The 14,772-nt window shown below is 29.9% G+C and overlaps 1 protein-coding gene across 4 annotated transcripts in view; it reads left to right on the top strand.

Annotated features, from left to right (window-relative positions):
- The window catches only part of LOC135950030 (protein phosphatase 1L), a 34,770-nt gene that overhangs the window by 8,047 nt on the left and 11,951 nt on the right, over positions 1-14,772 (top strand). Inside the window, exons 1-2 of one of the 4 annotated variants that reach the window (XM_065499517.1) lie at positions 2,317-2,576; positions 7,035-7,738. In XM_065499517.1, the coding sequence (XP_065355589.1) occupies positions 7,356-7,738 (383 nt within the window). In that variant the 5' untranslated portion in view covers positions 2,317-2,576; positions 7,035-7,355. Of the gene's footprint in view, positions 1-2,316; positions 2,644-7,034; positions 7,739-14,772 lie in introns of those variants that run through there. The other 3 variants (XM_065499515.1, XM_065499516.1, XM_065499518.1) reach the window with 3 other exon arrangements.

Below are 14,772 nucleotides of genomic sequence, written 5' to 3'. Positions count from 1 at the left end.
ACGAGGTTAGGTCAATAAGTCCGCGACTTTTTAAATTTCCCGGCTCTTGACTGAAAGTGCAACACTGCTCCTGTCAACAGGCATCTGTCAGAAGACTCCTGTCAAAATTTAGGTTATGTTTGACAGCCATTGATAGCAGACTACCTCGTGACTTGAAAATAAATTGAAATATAGTGAATTTCGTTTCTCATTAACCATTATTTTTTGCGAAAAAAACCATGACTCAAATAAAGGCTATGCTTGATATATATTATGGGAACTCTGCACCATCAATTTCAATGTTAAAAAAGTCATTTACTGAATTTCGTTGTGGCCGTACAAGCAAAGAAGATGCCGAACGTTCTGCCCGCCCAGTTGAGGTCTCTATACCCCAAAACAATTGAAACAAGTCACGATATCGTGTTGGCCGACCGGAGATTGAAAGTGTGAGAGAGCCATAGACATATGGCGGCTCAGTGGTTTAAATTTTGAATGATCTCTTTTGTATGAAAAAGCATGAAAAGAATTCGGGTGCACACATGTGCATTGCTCCCTCTTCCGTCCTATTATCCGGATTTAACCCCGAGTGACTATTTCTTGTTTCCAAACCTGAAGAAATGTCTCGGCGAAAAGAGATTTGATTCCAACGATGAAATTATCTCACAAACAAATGCCTATTTTAATGGCCTCGAAAAATATTATTTTTGGAAGGGATACAAAAATTAAAGAAACGTTGGACAAAGTGCATATAGCTCAAAGGAGACTGTTGAAAAATAAAATAATTTGTTATCCAAACATCTGTTCATTCAAAAAGGCACGGACTCTTTGACCCACCCTTCTCACCCATCTCAGCCATTTGTGGACCGATTGTCTCGATTTAAAATATCAACCTGAAGGCTTTGGAGAGTTGATTTCAACAGACTGACGGATAAACGAACATGTCTATATCGACTTCGCTATCTATAACGATTGTATTCATATTTTAAAAAAGTGCCAAACTATTTACTCGGATTTGTCTACAAGATATTTGAGTTTTTATAATAAAATATGAGTGATCACATATTCGCCACAGCCGATAAATTTCCATCACATACCTGATGATGTCTAATTCTATATTTCTCAACATATTGTTCATGTATGGTATAAAACCATATTATTTCTAATATTAGCATCATTAAATATAATATGATCCTTAGTAGTATAATTAATATAATTATTTGTTTATTGGTATTTACAATAATGTGTAATTATATTATTGTTCAATCATAATATGATTGTGGTCAACCATAGTATGATTGCGTGCAACCATATTATGATTCAACTTCATCCATAATATGGTTAAGTAAAAACATTCAGGCATGTGATGAAAAACGATCGTTTTCGAAACCGAAATCAATTTTAAAAACGATTTAGGTGTGATGAATTTCGACTGATTTCATATTAAATTTTTGGCTCATTCCGTATAATTTTTATAGCAAAAAAACACAAAATATGCAACTCTCCATTTGTTTATCTTAATTAATGTGAAAATTTAACTTCGATACATTGCTTTTGAAGCAAATTGGAATTTGAAACAAATATGACAAAACGATTCAAACAAATCGATTCAATGAAATCATTGCATCTAAATCGTTTTTCATCACATACCTGAATGGCTGATACGATCATATTATGAATTTAATGATATGATTATGTTTAAAACTGTTAGATGACATGATCATATTATGGTTGTAGCCACATGAATATATTTTTTCATAGTTATCATAATTTAGTTGTAGTTAGAAAACAATCAAATTGCAAAACATATAGTGACAATCGAGTAATCAATCATAAACTATGAACCAAAATGTTATTGGTGAAACCAGGTTAATATTGAAATAAAATCTATTTAACAATAAAGTTGTTTGCGACAAACATTTATGATGACATACAACATAGTATAATTGACGCAACCATATTGTTAACATGTATTTTCTCTGTGTGTAATAAACAAAACGAATGAATACAATTTTCTCTCTGGTTTTATAAAACAACTAGAAACACCCACTTTTTAGTGTAACGAATTTGAATAACAAAAACCGACAGATAGAATTTATTTGAATTATTTCGATGCACAATAAACCGTTGTTTACACACCCTGTTTTTGTTTGACATTTTGTTTTATTTAAGACATTTATTGCCCATTTCTTTCACACAAAACGAATGCAGGGAATTAAAACAAAATGTGCAAAAATTTAGAAATTCACTTCGCAGAACAATACAAAGCAACGAACGAAATTCTTCGTTGTGTACTCTTTTTTTATTCAGCTTGCTATAGTAGGTACATACTAGAGAAAATACCCCTAACTAGAGTAAAATATTTATTAATTTGTTCATAGTACGAACAATATTCCATTCGTACGAGGTACGTACAAATCGAACACATGTAAAATGGCTCACACACAATTTGTTTAGTTTCAGTCTTTCCCATACGGTACTAGAGTCAACAAGTTGAAAATATAATAAAAAAAAAATAATAAAGAAACCGACGACAATCACGACAATTGTCTCCGATAGAGAGAGAACAAAAAAAAATAAAGAAATCTATTTATTTATATGTACATATGAGTATAATAATAATGAAAAATTAAAACAGAAAAATAAACGGTAAAAATAAAAATATATGTATGTAAATATATAGACAGATATGTAGATAGATAGTATGGCAAATGAACGAACGAACGAACAGTTTTTGGCCAATAAAACAAACAAAACGAGCGACGAGAAAGAACTACTCTACTCTACTAACTACATAGCAAACCAAAAAAGTTAAATATAGTTTTTGAACATCTCAGTGTATTTTCCATTTAAATATTATTTAGTATATTTAATGCATTGCATTATTTATTTATACATACATATGTTTAAAAGAAGATGAAATACATATGTATGTATGTAATTTACTATGTCATACATACTTGCACAATAATTTGGATAAAAATAATTTTGAAAAATTAACATAAAGAAATGATTAATTTGTGGTGAAAAATAAATGTATAAAAACAACATATCTACATGCAAACAATATTTTTAATATAATTAAAAGTTTCAATATCTGAATCTGAATATTTTATAAAATTAAAAAATTCCGCAATACTTGAACGCATTTATATTAAAAGCAGATAAAAAAAGAATCTTATGTGAAATTTGTGAACCAAAAAAAAAAAATCGTATAATAAATAACTGAGGAAGACAAAAATAAATAGGGGTGAAAATCTTTTCTATAAGAAACAAAAAAAAAACAAATTTTATATTCTTGGCATATGAATGCGAAAAATAAAATGAAAACAACAAATATTTATGAGGTCACAACGACTTTTAATATACGCTGCATTATTTGCTTCATAGTAAATATTTATAAAAAAAAAAAACAAATTAATTAAAATTTTCTTTTAATTTATAACAACTCTTTCTAGCATGTTGATTTATGTATTGTAAATAGAAGAAATTTATTTTAGAAACCAGTTGTACATTATTTCAATTAAATAAGTAAAGTGCCCTAAACCGTACAGATGTTCAACTAAAAAAATAAACAACCGATTTTCGAATTACAGCATTGTTATAATATTGACTAATTTGTGACATTTTGTAATATGTTTTGTAAAAAAAATATCTATAGTTATTGCCGATTTAATTATATTTTATCAATCTGATAGAAATGTATTTCAAAGAGTTTGAGCTAACGTTTAATAATATAAAATATTGAATTTAATCTAAAAAAATGTTAGATCTTTTTGGCGGGTTTTAAAAAAACTAATATGGAAACTACTATTTATCATAGAAATCCACCTTTTTCAAAAACGATCAACACTTTCTAATAGCATTCAGAATGCAAACAAAATTAGTTTTCAATTCTAATATTATTAAGGAGATTAAGATTTTAACATTGTATTGTAATAAACCGAATTAGAGAAATATTATTTCATTTGACCCACAAAAGCTTCGATTATAAAATAAAATAAACATTATGCTTGTTAAAAATAATTCACATATTTTGGAGTTCTGTAAATCATATCTACATGATTTACACGTTTTACTTTCGTGTTTTTATGTACAAAACCGTCCGATTTGCAAAACATCAAATTGACAATTATTAGTTTTTGAAATCACTCGATTTCCAGAAAAATTATTTTTCAGTTTAAATAAATACTTAAACCCATACCAACATACAAATAAGCTAAAATAGGTTTTAGCTCTATGAAGCTGATATTTGAATAACTTAACCTAAATTAAAAAACTTGAAGACTTACGATTGATGCTAAAGTATGCTAACATTGAAATATATGGTCGAATTTAAGAATGAAAGCTAAAAAAGGCCAAACTGCATATAGAACAATAACTTACGCTAAATTAAACCATATAAAAAATCTACTGCTAGTTAATAGAACATTTCATCGTGAATGTGGCTTTAAAGTAAATTCTTAAAATGTTAACGATCGATCAACAGATCTTGTACTAACTGTTGTATATTTCAAAATTCTACTTTTTGTCTACACTGAAATACCCTTTTTTAGCTCGACCGCCAGTGTCGAAATAACCGATTATCATTTTCCCCGATAAACCAGTCAATAGTGTGAACTATTAATCTAAGGGTTGCGGGTTCGATTCCCGCCAGAGACTCTGGGTGTATCTGCAGACAAGCAAAATGCTTGGCAGTTTGTGTTTTTTTTTTTTTAAATATCCTTACCGTATTCAAACAAACGGACATTTTTAATTCTCAATTTGCCGTTTTAAAAACCAAAAATTTCGACATTTTTCTAAAAAATTATTTTTTTCTCCAAAAAATTTATATTTAAGCTTTACTTGAAGGTAATTTCATTGGGGAATTTCGTTTTTTTTCAGTTTATTCAATAAACTAAACCGTTTTTGAGTTACGCGAATATTTCCTCCTCCATTTTCGAAATAACTTTATATCTCGAAACCTAAAAAAACGGTTAGCACCACTGAATTCAGCGTACCCGAATTAGTTTAAGCCGCTGGGTGCCCCTCTTGACAGAAAAAATGGTCAATTTCGTGCATAGTGTAATTAATCAGAATAAGTCAGATCGAAATTACCGTTCCCGGAATAACTGCAAATACCTTTATCTCTAAAATACCATTACCGAAATAAACAAAATTAGTGTATCATTTACCATTTAATCACTTCGAAAAATGAGTAGTGCTGTCAAATTCTACAATTTTTGATAGCTTGATACTACAAAATAATATTTGCTAATTTTAACGGATTTTTATCTCGTTACTTGATCCATACAGTAATCGGTAGCTAAATATAAGATTTAATAAATTAAATGGATTTAAAAAATGTACTTATTGTTTATTTCACAGGAAAATGTTTAAAACTCGTTCCAAAATCACGATTATAGCCAGAACGACTTTAGATTATTTCATAACATCCTAGTAATATAACTGGTTATATCGCAACCACTTCTATTAACCGTTCTGTGGAACTAGGATCCTTAAGTAATTCTATACAGGTTTACAGGAAATATTTATTTTGAACTAGTCCTACAGAACACGAATTAGTTCCGAAAGAACTTCTTGGAATCAATTAAACATTTAATTTTGCTTTGGAAATCAATTTAAATGTAATATAAAATTTTTTCCTTCTAAATGTTCTTTAGTTAGGAAAATCATTTCGAATTTGTAATGTATACATTGTATATTTTTCCAAAGGTTTTTCAGCAGGATTTTATAATGGGCATTTGTAGAATTGAATGTAACAAACGCTAAATGGATTCAAGAATCGAAATTCTTTTTTGTAAAGTCATTAAAACTTTTTATGAAACAACACACTTTTATTAGCTGTCAATTTCGAACTAAAAACATTGATGGAAAAACTAGTTCTTAAGAAGTGGTGTTAGTTACATATCCCCTTCGTAGAACTAGTAAAAATTTCCAGCATAAAATTAAAGAACTGATTCCAGAACCGCTCTAAGGAAAATCTGTTCATTCCGGGGTTTTTTTTTAAATTTTGAAATAAATTGATAAAATTCAATAATGTATATAAATATCTTTATTAAAAGAGGTCAAACTAAGTTAACTTTGAAAAATACCTAACTGTCTCTAAATATCCCTACTCCCATTAACACGAACTCTGGTTATGTTTTAACTAATACACAGAGTAAACAGATTCGTGATAGCAACCGAATGATTCCACATTAGTGACCGAATTTTACAGTTGTGGCTTCAAAATTTTAAAAGGGGTAACAAAAGTTTGGTTTCTATAACCGGAATTCTTCTTTGTCAACTGACTTTCTGTTGATAGAACCGAAAAATTCTAAGTGTGCAACCGAATCATTCGATTGGCAACAAATTCGGTTGCTATCACGAATCTGTTTTCTCTGTGTAGTTATACTGACAGTTTTCATACAAAAATAATTTTAAACGACAGTATAACTATTAGTTAGCACCTAACCAGACTTCGTGTTAATGGGGGTTAGAAGTTTTAATGTTAAATTAGTAATTACAAGTCATTACCTAGTTTTTGCTGAAATTTAAATTATAATTTTCAATCAGCCGATTTAATTGTATTTATTGATTACATTTAGCCGAAATTTTTAGAGGTACTTCAAGCAAAATTATGACTTTTTATCATTTTAATAATAAATTTAGAAATTTTATAGCTTTTGAATTTAAAAAATATGAAATTAAATACACTGTAGGGTATAATTATGGTACATGTCATAAATTTAACCAAATACTCTACATACACAGCTGAGCTTGCCAATACAATAATAATAATATTAAAAAGAAAAAAAAATAACACCACGACAAACAGAAGATAAAACGCCAAGAGAAAAACATATAATTTAAAAGATTTTCACTTCATAATTTCATTTTTGGGTCACCTCGAATACGATAAATACAATATAAAAAGTGAAACACGAGAAAAATACAATTTTCTTGTGTGATAATAAGTGAAGTGATTTTGTGCAAATCATCTATAATTTTTTTTGTCTGTCTTTGCTCAACAAATCATTTGTTTACTATTTATAACGTATTTTGTAATATTACAGATAAAATTAAAATAAATACACAAACACACTCATTAATTAATTAAAACAAAACACAACTAAAAAAAAATCTATGACAAAAAAATCAAGTGACTTAGCAGCTGTTTTAAAGTGAAAGAAAAATTAAATAAATTTTAAAGAAAAGTCATTCCTTTTTAAAACTATTCGGTTTCAAAAATCTCCCTCAACTTAATTAACTTTAGTAACAGTTACTAAATAGAAGAAAAAAAAGGCTGCTTAATATCTTACCTTGAAACGTTCCTTGATTAATCAATCAATCAATCGCCCTTTTATATATTAATTTCGTATTGTTTGTTTCGCTACATGGATGACGAGCTTGAGGATAAAGTTTTTTATCAAACATACGTTTCACACATGAAGATCCTATCGAAATTTGCCGTGGGCTTTTCGTCCATTAACTCACCCCTAGCGTACATTTGGAAATTATGTCGTCTCTATGTTTTGCGACCAGAAGTGATATTCTGCGGTGTTATACTATTCATTTTACTACTTTATTTACAAGCTGTCGACACATGGTCACGTGGTTTACTCGGCCGCATACAGGCCACTCTAAGTGGCCGTCAGAAGTCGAATCGCATGAAATTACTGGAGGCATCCGGCCAAGGTGATCATCAATCGTGGGAGGCATTGCGTGCTCAGAGTTCAGCGTATGCGATACTGGGAAGGAGACCTCGTATGGAAGATCGGTGAGTACTTGTTTGATCATTTTAATATTTACATATTTATTATTGTATTGTATATATGCCAGATTTTTTGTATCACAAAGAAATCTATAGTATGTCACGATATAATTAGTATATTTTAAGAATATGAAATTTTTCATAGAACGCATTTAAAAGAGAAAACGAGTATACCCACCATCAATATGTCACAATAAAATATTTTTCGATATGGCCTTATATTAACTGATCCTCACAAAAATTGGTAGAAAGATTTATGTTCGTTTTAAACTTGTTTATGTTCAATATCATCACGATATTAATTATTATAAGACAATTATTAATATTCATGTTATTTTCTGAGGGGGACCTTGTATGGGGACTAAGGTCAAATGTTGATCGATTTACGCCATAGTTTACAGTATAATTTCAGAGTATTTAGATTTGTGCAAAATTTTGATCAAGATTGTCGCATAATCAACATATTTATGGCTGCTCAAACAGTATTCCGGGGGAACATTTGTATGGGGGCTAGGGGAAATCATGGACCGATATTGCCCATTTTCAATGCCAAACAACATCAGCCAGTTAGCTCTCTTTGTTTGAGCCCTATCGTATTTTCAACAGACGGACGGACATTGCTAGTGCGTACTATATATGGGGACTATAGCCAAATATGAACCGATCCGAACGAAATTTCGTTTTGTGATGTATCTAAAGCCATATTCAGGGAACAAATTTCAACGGGGCTGAGATAAATCTTGGACCGACCCTTTCCATTTCAAACGGAGCATGTCTATCAAAAGAATAATGTGTGACAAATTTCATATTATCTGCAATATATTTAAAGAAAGTAGCAAAACATTTTTATAAAAATATATACTTTTTTTAGGTTGTCTCACATTTTGATCTTGTTTTACCCATTTTCAATTCCAAACAACATCAGTTGATATTAGTTAGCATCTTTCGTTTGAGCCCTATCGTGTTTTCAACAGACAGACAGACGGACGGACATTGCTAGTGCGTACTATATATGGGGACTATAGTCATATATGAACCGATCCGAACGAAATTTAGTTTTGTGACTTTTTTAACATAACTTATGTTATAATATAGGCATTTATGTACCTAATGTCATATTCAGGGAAGATATTTCAATGGGACTGGTAGAAATTATGGTCCGATTCTTTCCGTTTCAAACGGATCTTGTCTTTTTAGAAATTGTTCATATTATCTTCAATAAATTTAAAGAAAGTAGCAAAACATTTTTATAAAACAAGTAAGAAAGTATGGTCGGTCAAGCCCGACCATATAATACCCTACAACCAAGTAAATGACCAAAAACAATTTTCTTTTAAAATTTCAATAATTTATATTTTTGAGTGATTTTCGGAAGTGGGCCTTATATGGGAGCTATGACCAATTATGGACCGATCACCATGAAATTAGGTCATGTAATTTATTTCTATATGAATGTTAACTATGTTGAATTTTGTGTGTATACCAAAATTTTTAAGCGATTTATGCACGTTAAAGTGATTTTCGGAAGCGGGACTATATGGGAGCTATGACTAATTATGGACCGATCATAACAAAATTTGGTGACATAAATTTTGTATATATAAAACTTATTTGAAGCGGAATTTGTGGAGATACATTTATAAATTAAACATTTATGACCGATAAAGTCCAATTTTGGGAGGACATTTGTGAAATAATGGACCGATTTCAGCCAGTTTCAATAGGCTTGGTCCTTGGGTCGAAAAACTAATATATACCAAAATAGATCGAAATATCTTCAAAATTGTAACCTGTATTCTGCGCACAAGGTTTACATGGACAGCCAGACGGACGGACGGATATCGTTTAATCGACTCAGAAAGTGATTCTAAGTCGATCGGTATACTTTAAGGTGGGTGTTAGACTAATATTTTTGGGCGTTACAAACATCTGCACAAACGCTTTATACTCTCCCCACTATGGTGGTGTGGATATAAATATATACTCTTTTGTACGTTGTCTCAAGTTCTGATCCATAACTCAGGTTCATACCAAACATTTCTGATGTACAAAACATATTTGGCAACAATTACATCCCTTTACGCCCTTCCCTCGAAAACCTATCGTACCATTAACAGACAAACGGACGGACATAGCTAGAGCGTCTTAGAATTTTATATGGAACGGAATATAAACGTTCTTTCATTAAATACCTCCTATCTTTAGACATAAATAAAACAAAGTGTGTGTGAGATATTATCGACATTTTTTATTCGTTTGCGTCAAATCGCACGATCTGGTGGCCACTTCAAATCTCTTCCATGTGGGATAACCATGCCCTCAAATCGCTCGTGCAGATTGTTCAATATGGTTAAAACCACATGTCGTTGGTGTCCATATCATCCAATTCAGGCCAAATTCAGACCGCCGTTGACGGTGATGGCATGGCCAACGTTGTTCAGAAGGATTTGTGGACCGATGATGCCGTCAGCCCAAAATCCACACCAAACTTATCTTTTTTGGAATGCATTGGACGCTCTTGGATCTCATGTATGTAGATTGGTATCTTCCCAAATTCTACCATTTTCTTTGTTGACGTATCCATTCATCCAGAAATGTGCCTCATCTCGTAAAATGGGCAAAGCCCACGGAATGTTGCACGAACAGAACACCCATTTTGAAAAAACAATTTAATAATTTACACGTCTTGTTGAACGCTATATCCGCTTATGATGATTTGGAAAAACTAACTGAATAAATGACAGCCAATTCGACAGCTTCAACAATATGGCCGCTATCAACTGTCAAAGTTCCGAAGTCCATATTGGAAGATCCTTTATATATACTTTGTTTGTTGGTTGGTTTTACGACCAATATTTCCATCTTTTTGGTTGGTATAAAAATTTCACAACACAAAATGCATTTTTATACTCTTTACCATGGGTGGCAAGGGTATATATAAGTTTGTCATTCCGTTTGTAATTTCCACATTTTTCATTTGCGACCCCATAAAGTATATATATTCTGGATCGTTATAGATAGCGGAATCGATATAGCCATGTCCGTCTGTGTGTTGAAATCAATCAAATCCGAAGCCCCCAAATAACTTACATACACGATTCATACATCAATATCTCCGACATTCTTCCGGCTCGGTCGCTATTTAAAATCGAGAAAATCGGTCCACAAATGGCTGAGATATAAGGAAAAAACTAGGACAACCTCGATTTTTGACCTATTTTTTACCTATATCTGGATTACTAAGTCATTTATATAGACAATATGGATATCTAATGATAGATATTTCAAAGACCTTTGCAACGACGTATATAAGACCATAGTAAGTTGGACATACAATGGGTCAAAATCGGAAAAAATATTTTTTAACCCGAATATTTTTTTCATCAAAAATTTTTTTTGTCATAAATTCTTTTTTCCAAAAAAATTAATTAAAGAAATTTAAAAAAAAAATTTGAAAAAACTTTTTTTAAAAAAAATTAAAAAACAATTTGGAAAAAAAAAATTTTAAAACATTAAAAAAAAAATTTTGATTTTGTTTAAATAAAAATATTTAAAAAAAAATATATTTTTAAGTATAATTTTGTGAAGGGTATAAAAGATTCGGCACAGCCGAATATATATATATGTTTTAAAACAAATCCGATATTTTCAGAAAACCGAATTTTTTACAAAAAAAACACAGTTTTCACAGAAAACCCAATTTTCAATAAAAAACTTCAAAAATTATTGAACTAACAAATATTGAAATATTTAAAAATACATACAAACTAAATAAATACAGTGCACTCTCGATAATATGAACTAATTAAAACCAGGCCAGTTCACTTTTGCAAGATTGTTCATATTTGCGAATGGCATCTAATTCCCATCTACAGCTAGGGAAGTCCAAAATTATTAAGCAGTTGAATTAGAATTTAGCCACTACCCTGTTGATTTAGATTTCAACTCTGTGTAGATAGATAAAATACCTTTAAAAAACAAAAATAAGTTGTTCATATTTTAAAAAGCTTTAGCACACTAAGTTCACATTTTAGAGTAACCTATGAAAGTAAAGTGTTCATATTTTGGGGTGTTCATATTATCGCGAGTGCACTGTAATCATAGTTTTAAATCAAAAGTCTATTTAATTTTGCACTTGCTTCAAGTACATATGTACATTATAACACTTGAACAATTAAAGGCATTTAATCTAAAAATAATCTAATTTTAATTTAAATAACAGCACAACATAAAAAAATCAATAGAATACTATATAAATTTTAATTTCCGTTTGTAGTTTACATTTACATAAATTGTTCCATTTACATACGTTTAATAATAGCGATCATTAAATAGTATATGTTTAAGGCAAATAACTAACTGCCTTCTTAACTACTTTTAATAATTTGTTTAAAATGTTCTATAGTAAGAGTGTAAATAAATAAATATTGAGTTGAAATAAGCTATATAAGTAAACAGTACTTGAAACTAGATACTTTAACCCTTAATGACAGCTGTTAATATTATAAATAAAATATATGTCACTGACAATTTATCAATAAAGAGTGAATGCACTTTGTGTTAATTATACATACTATATTTAAATGTTTTGATACTGCCATTAATGATGAGTATGAATAAATAAACAAACAACAATTAGTTAAACAAATTGTGACAAATTTCACTTGAGATTAAGTATTACTCAATAATTAATTGTATAATTTTTAGCAAAAATAAAAATTATCTTTGATGTGTTTTACAATTTTGAATGATATATTGTGACAAAATCTTATCTCTTTAAATAAAGGTCATTTTGTCTAAGGGAATTCAATTCATTTGTTTAACAATTCCAATCACCACTATACATTTTAAAGTTCATTCACTTTAAATATTTTCTATTTAATACTTTTATTTTCTGCACTTTTTTTGTTGATAACATTTATATAATTTGGTAAACTAAAGCAATAATCATATTTATTTATTTACTTTTTGTTATCAATATTTGCTGATTATAGAAATCTATAGACATTTAATCTTTCTTCATGTTTGTATATTTCTATTTACACTTTGCAACTTAGAGACAAATTTAATAACTAAGTAATAAATTAAGTATATTTTCAAACAAATAATTATAGCTAATAATGGCTATAACAAATATATGTAGGATATTATAATTTCTCAAATATTTTTTGTTAATAAAAATACAATATTTTTCCAGTAAACTACAACAGTTTTGTAGACTTTTCCAAGTTCCCAAATAACTTAGGAATCAGTTCGAGCAATTAAAAATTCCATCAATCATTTTCTATACCAGGCCATATTATACTGTTACTTAGTTTTAATAAAATAAATTCAAAATATTATTACTCAAGCCAAAAGCAAGTAAACAAAAAAATTGTTTACTGTTCATTAATATTCTACCTTTTAAAGCGTTAAATAATGTTTGGATTTTAAAATTTTTCGAAACTAAATTCGATTTTCGAATTATATATCGAAACGCTTAGTCTGCTTTTACACAGGGCAAGTTTTCTTGCGCAAGTCTAGAGTTTATAGGGGAGAGAGACAATAAGAAAGAAGTGGGGTAAACACTTGCTTGTACTGACTAGGGATGCCAAACGGGACTGGGTTTTACAAATCCCGGGATTCGGGATTTTAGAAATGTAAATCCCGGGATCCCGGGATTTTTCGGGACCCCGGGATTTTTCGGGATCCCGGGATTTTTCGGGATTTCGGGACTTCGGGATTTTAGTTAAACGTCAAAAACATCAAATTCAACAATAAAAACTATTATATCATTAATATATTTAAGTAAAAACATAACAAATCAAAAACTAATGCGTTAAATTAAAATAAAATGGTCCATGATTTCCCCTAGCTCCATACAATTGTCCCCCGGAGTACTGTTTGAGCAGTCATAAATATCTTGATTATGCGGCAATCCTTATAAAATTTTGCACAAAATAAGTTGTAAATACTCTGAAATTATACTGTAAAGTACTGCGGAAATCGGGCTACATTTGCCCCTAGTCCCCTTTAGAAAATAACTTGAACATAAATTTCGTAAATTGTGTAAAAGCCTGTTAATGCAAGGGAGACGTGCTGCTCTCCGATTCAAATGAAAAAATCTGTCTGCGTTTGGATTTGAAGCGAGATTAGTATTATAAAATTTAGCTTTCTAAGTATTTTGGGTGCTTCAAAAATCTTCCTAAAATATCAAAAATCTCATAATATTTCGGGATTTGTTAATCCCGAAAAATCCCGGGATTCTTTTTTACAAATCCCGGGATTCGGGAAATCCCGATCCCGAAAAATCCCGGGATTTTCGGGATCGGGATTTCGGGATTGGCATCCCTAGTACTGACTGAGTCAGAACCAATGACTTGTGTTGAATAAAATATTAAGAAAATTTATAAAAAAAAATTTTAGTATGAAAAAGTGCAATATTTTTGAAGGACGGAGTTTTAAAGTGGCATATTTTTTAATCTAATTGAGATATTGACTTCAAATTTTATTTGTAAGACCAAAAATTAACTTGTCTTAACAAAACAATATAGCTCAGAATAAATGTGGATCAAATTGTTCCTAATATTTGCAATCCTATTAAAATTTTGATATAAATTTTAGTTTTAGAAACTCAATGAATATGTAATATGTAATAAAATCTTTATTTATTAACGGAACTCAATGAAATTTTTAACGTTTTTTATGTTTGTCATTCTAAATAACAAGGTGTAAAAAAACTTGTCAAAAGGTCAAAGGAAATCCCGCAATTCCTAAAAATTGGAGCGAAAATCCCAAAAATTTTATTTATTACAACTTTGCCTATAGGGTCCACATTTCCTTCCTTTTTGTTTTCTGATCCCAGCTTTGGGATTTTAGAACATGTGGCCCAAAGTTGAATTTTTGATAAAAAAAATAGGTCAAATTCCAAAGGGGCGACATATTTGAAAAATTTTACATGTTTTTTATACCAAAATGTTCTCCGTAAAGATACCTTACAGAAAAACATAAAATTGTTGTATGTTCTTAAAGAAAGTTTTTTTTTAATAAAAAAAAGAGTT

Source organism: Calliphora vicina, chromosome 2 (genome assembly GCF_958450345.1).
Source record: "Calliphora vicina chromosome 2, idCalVici1.1, whole genome shotgun sequence".
NCBI classification, from domain to species: domain Eukaryota; kingdom Metazoa; phylum Arthropoda; class Insecta; order Diptera; family Calliphoridae; genus Calliphora; species Calliphora vicina.
Note: the sequence above shows the minus strand (reverse complement) of the source record. Positions and strands in the feature narration are given on the sequence as shown.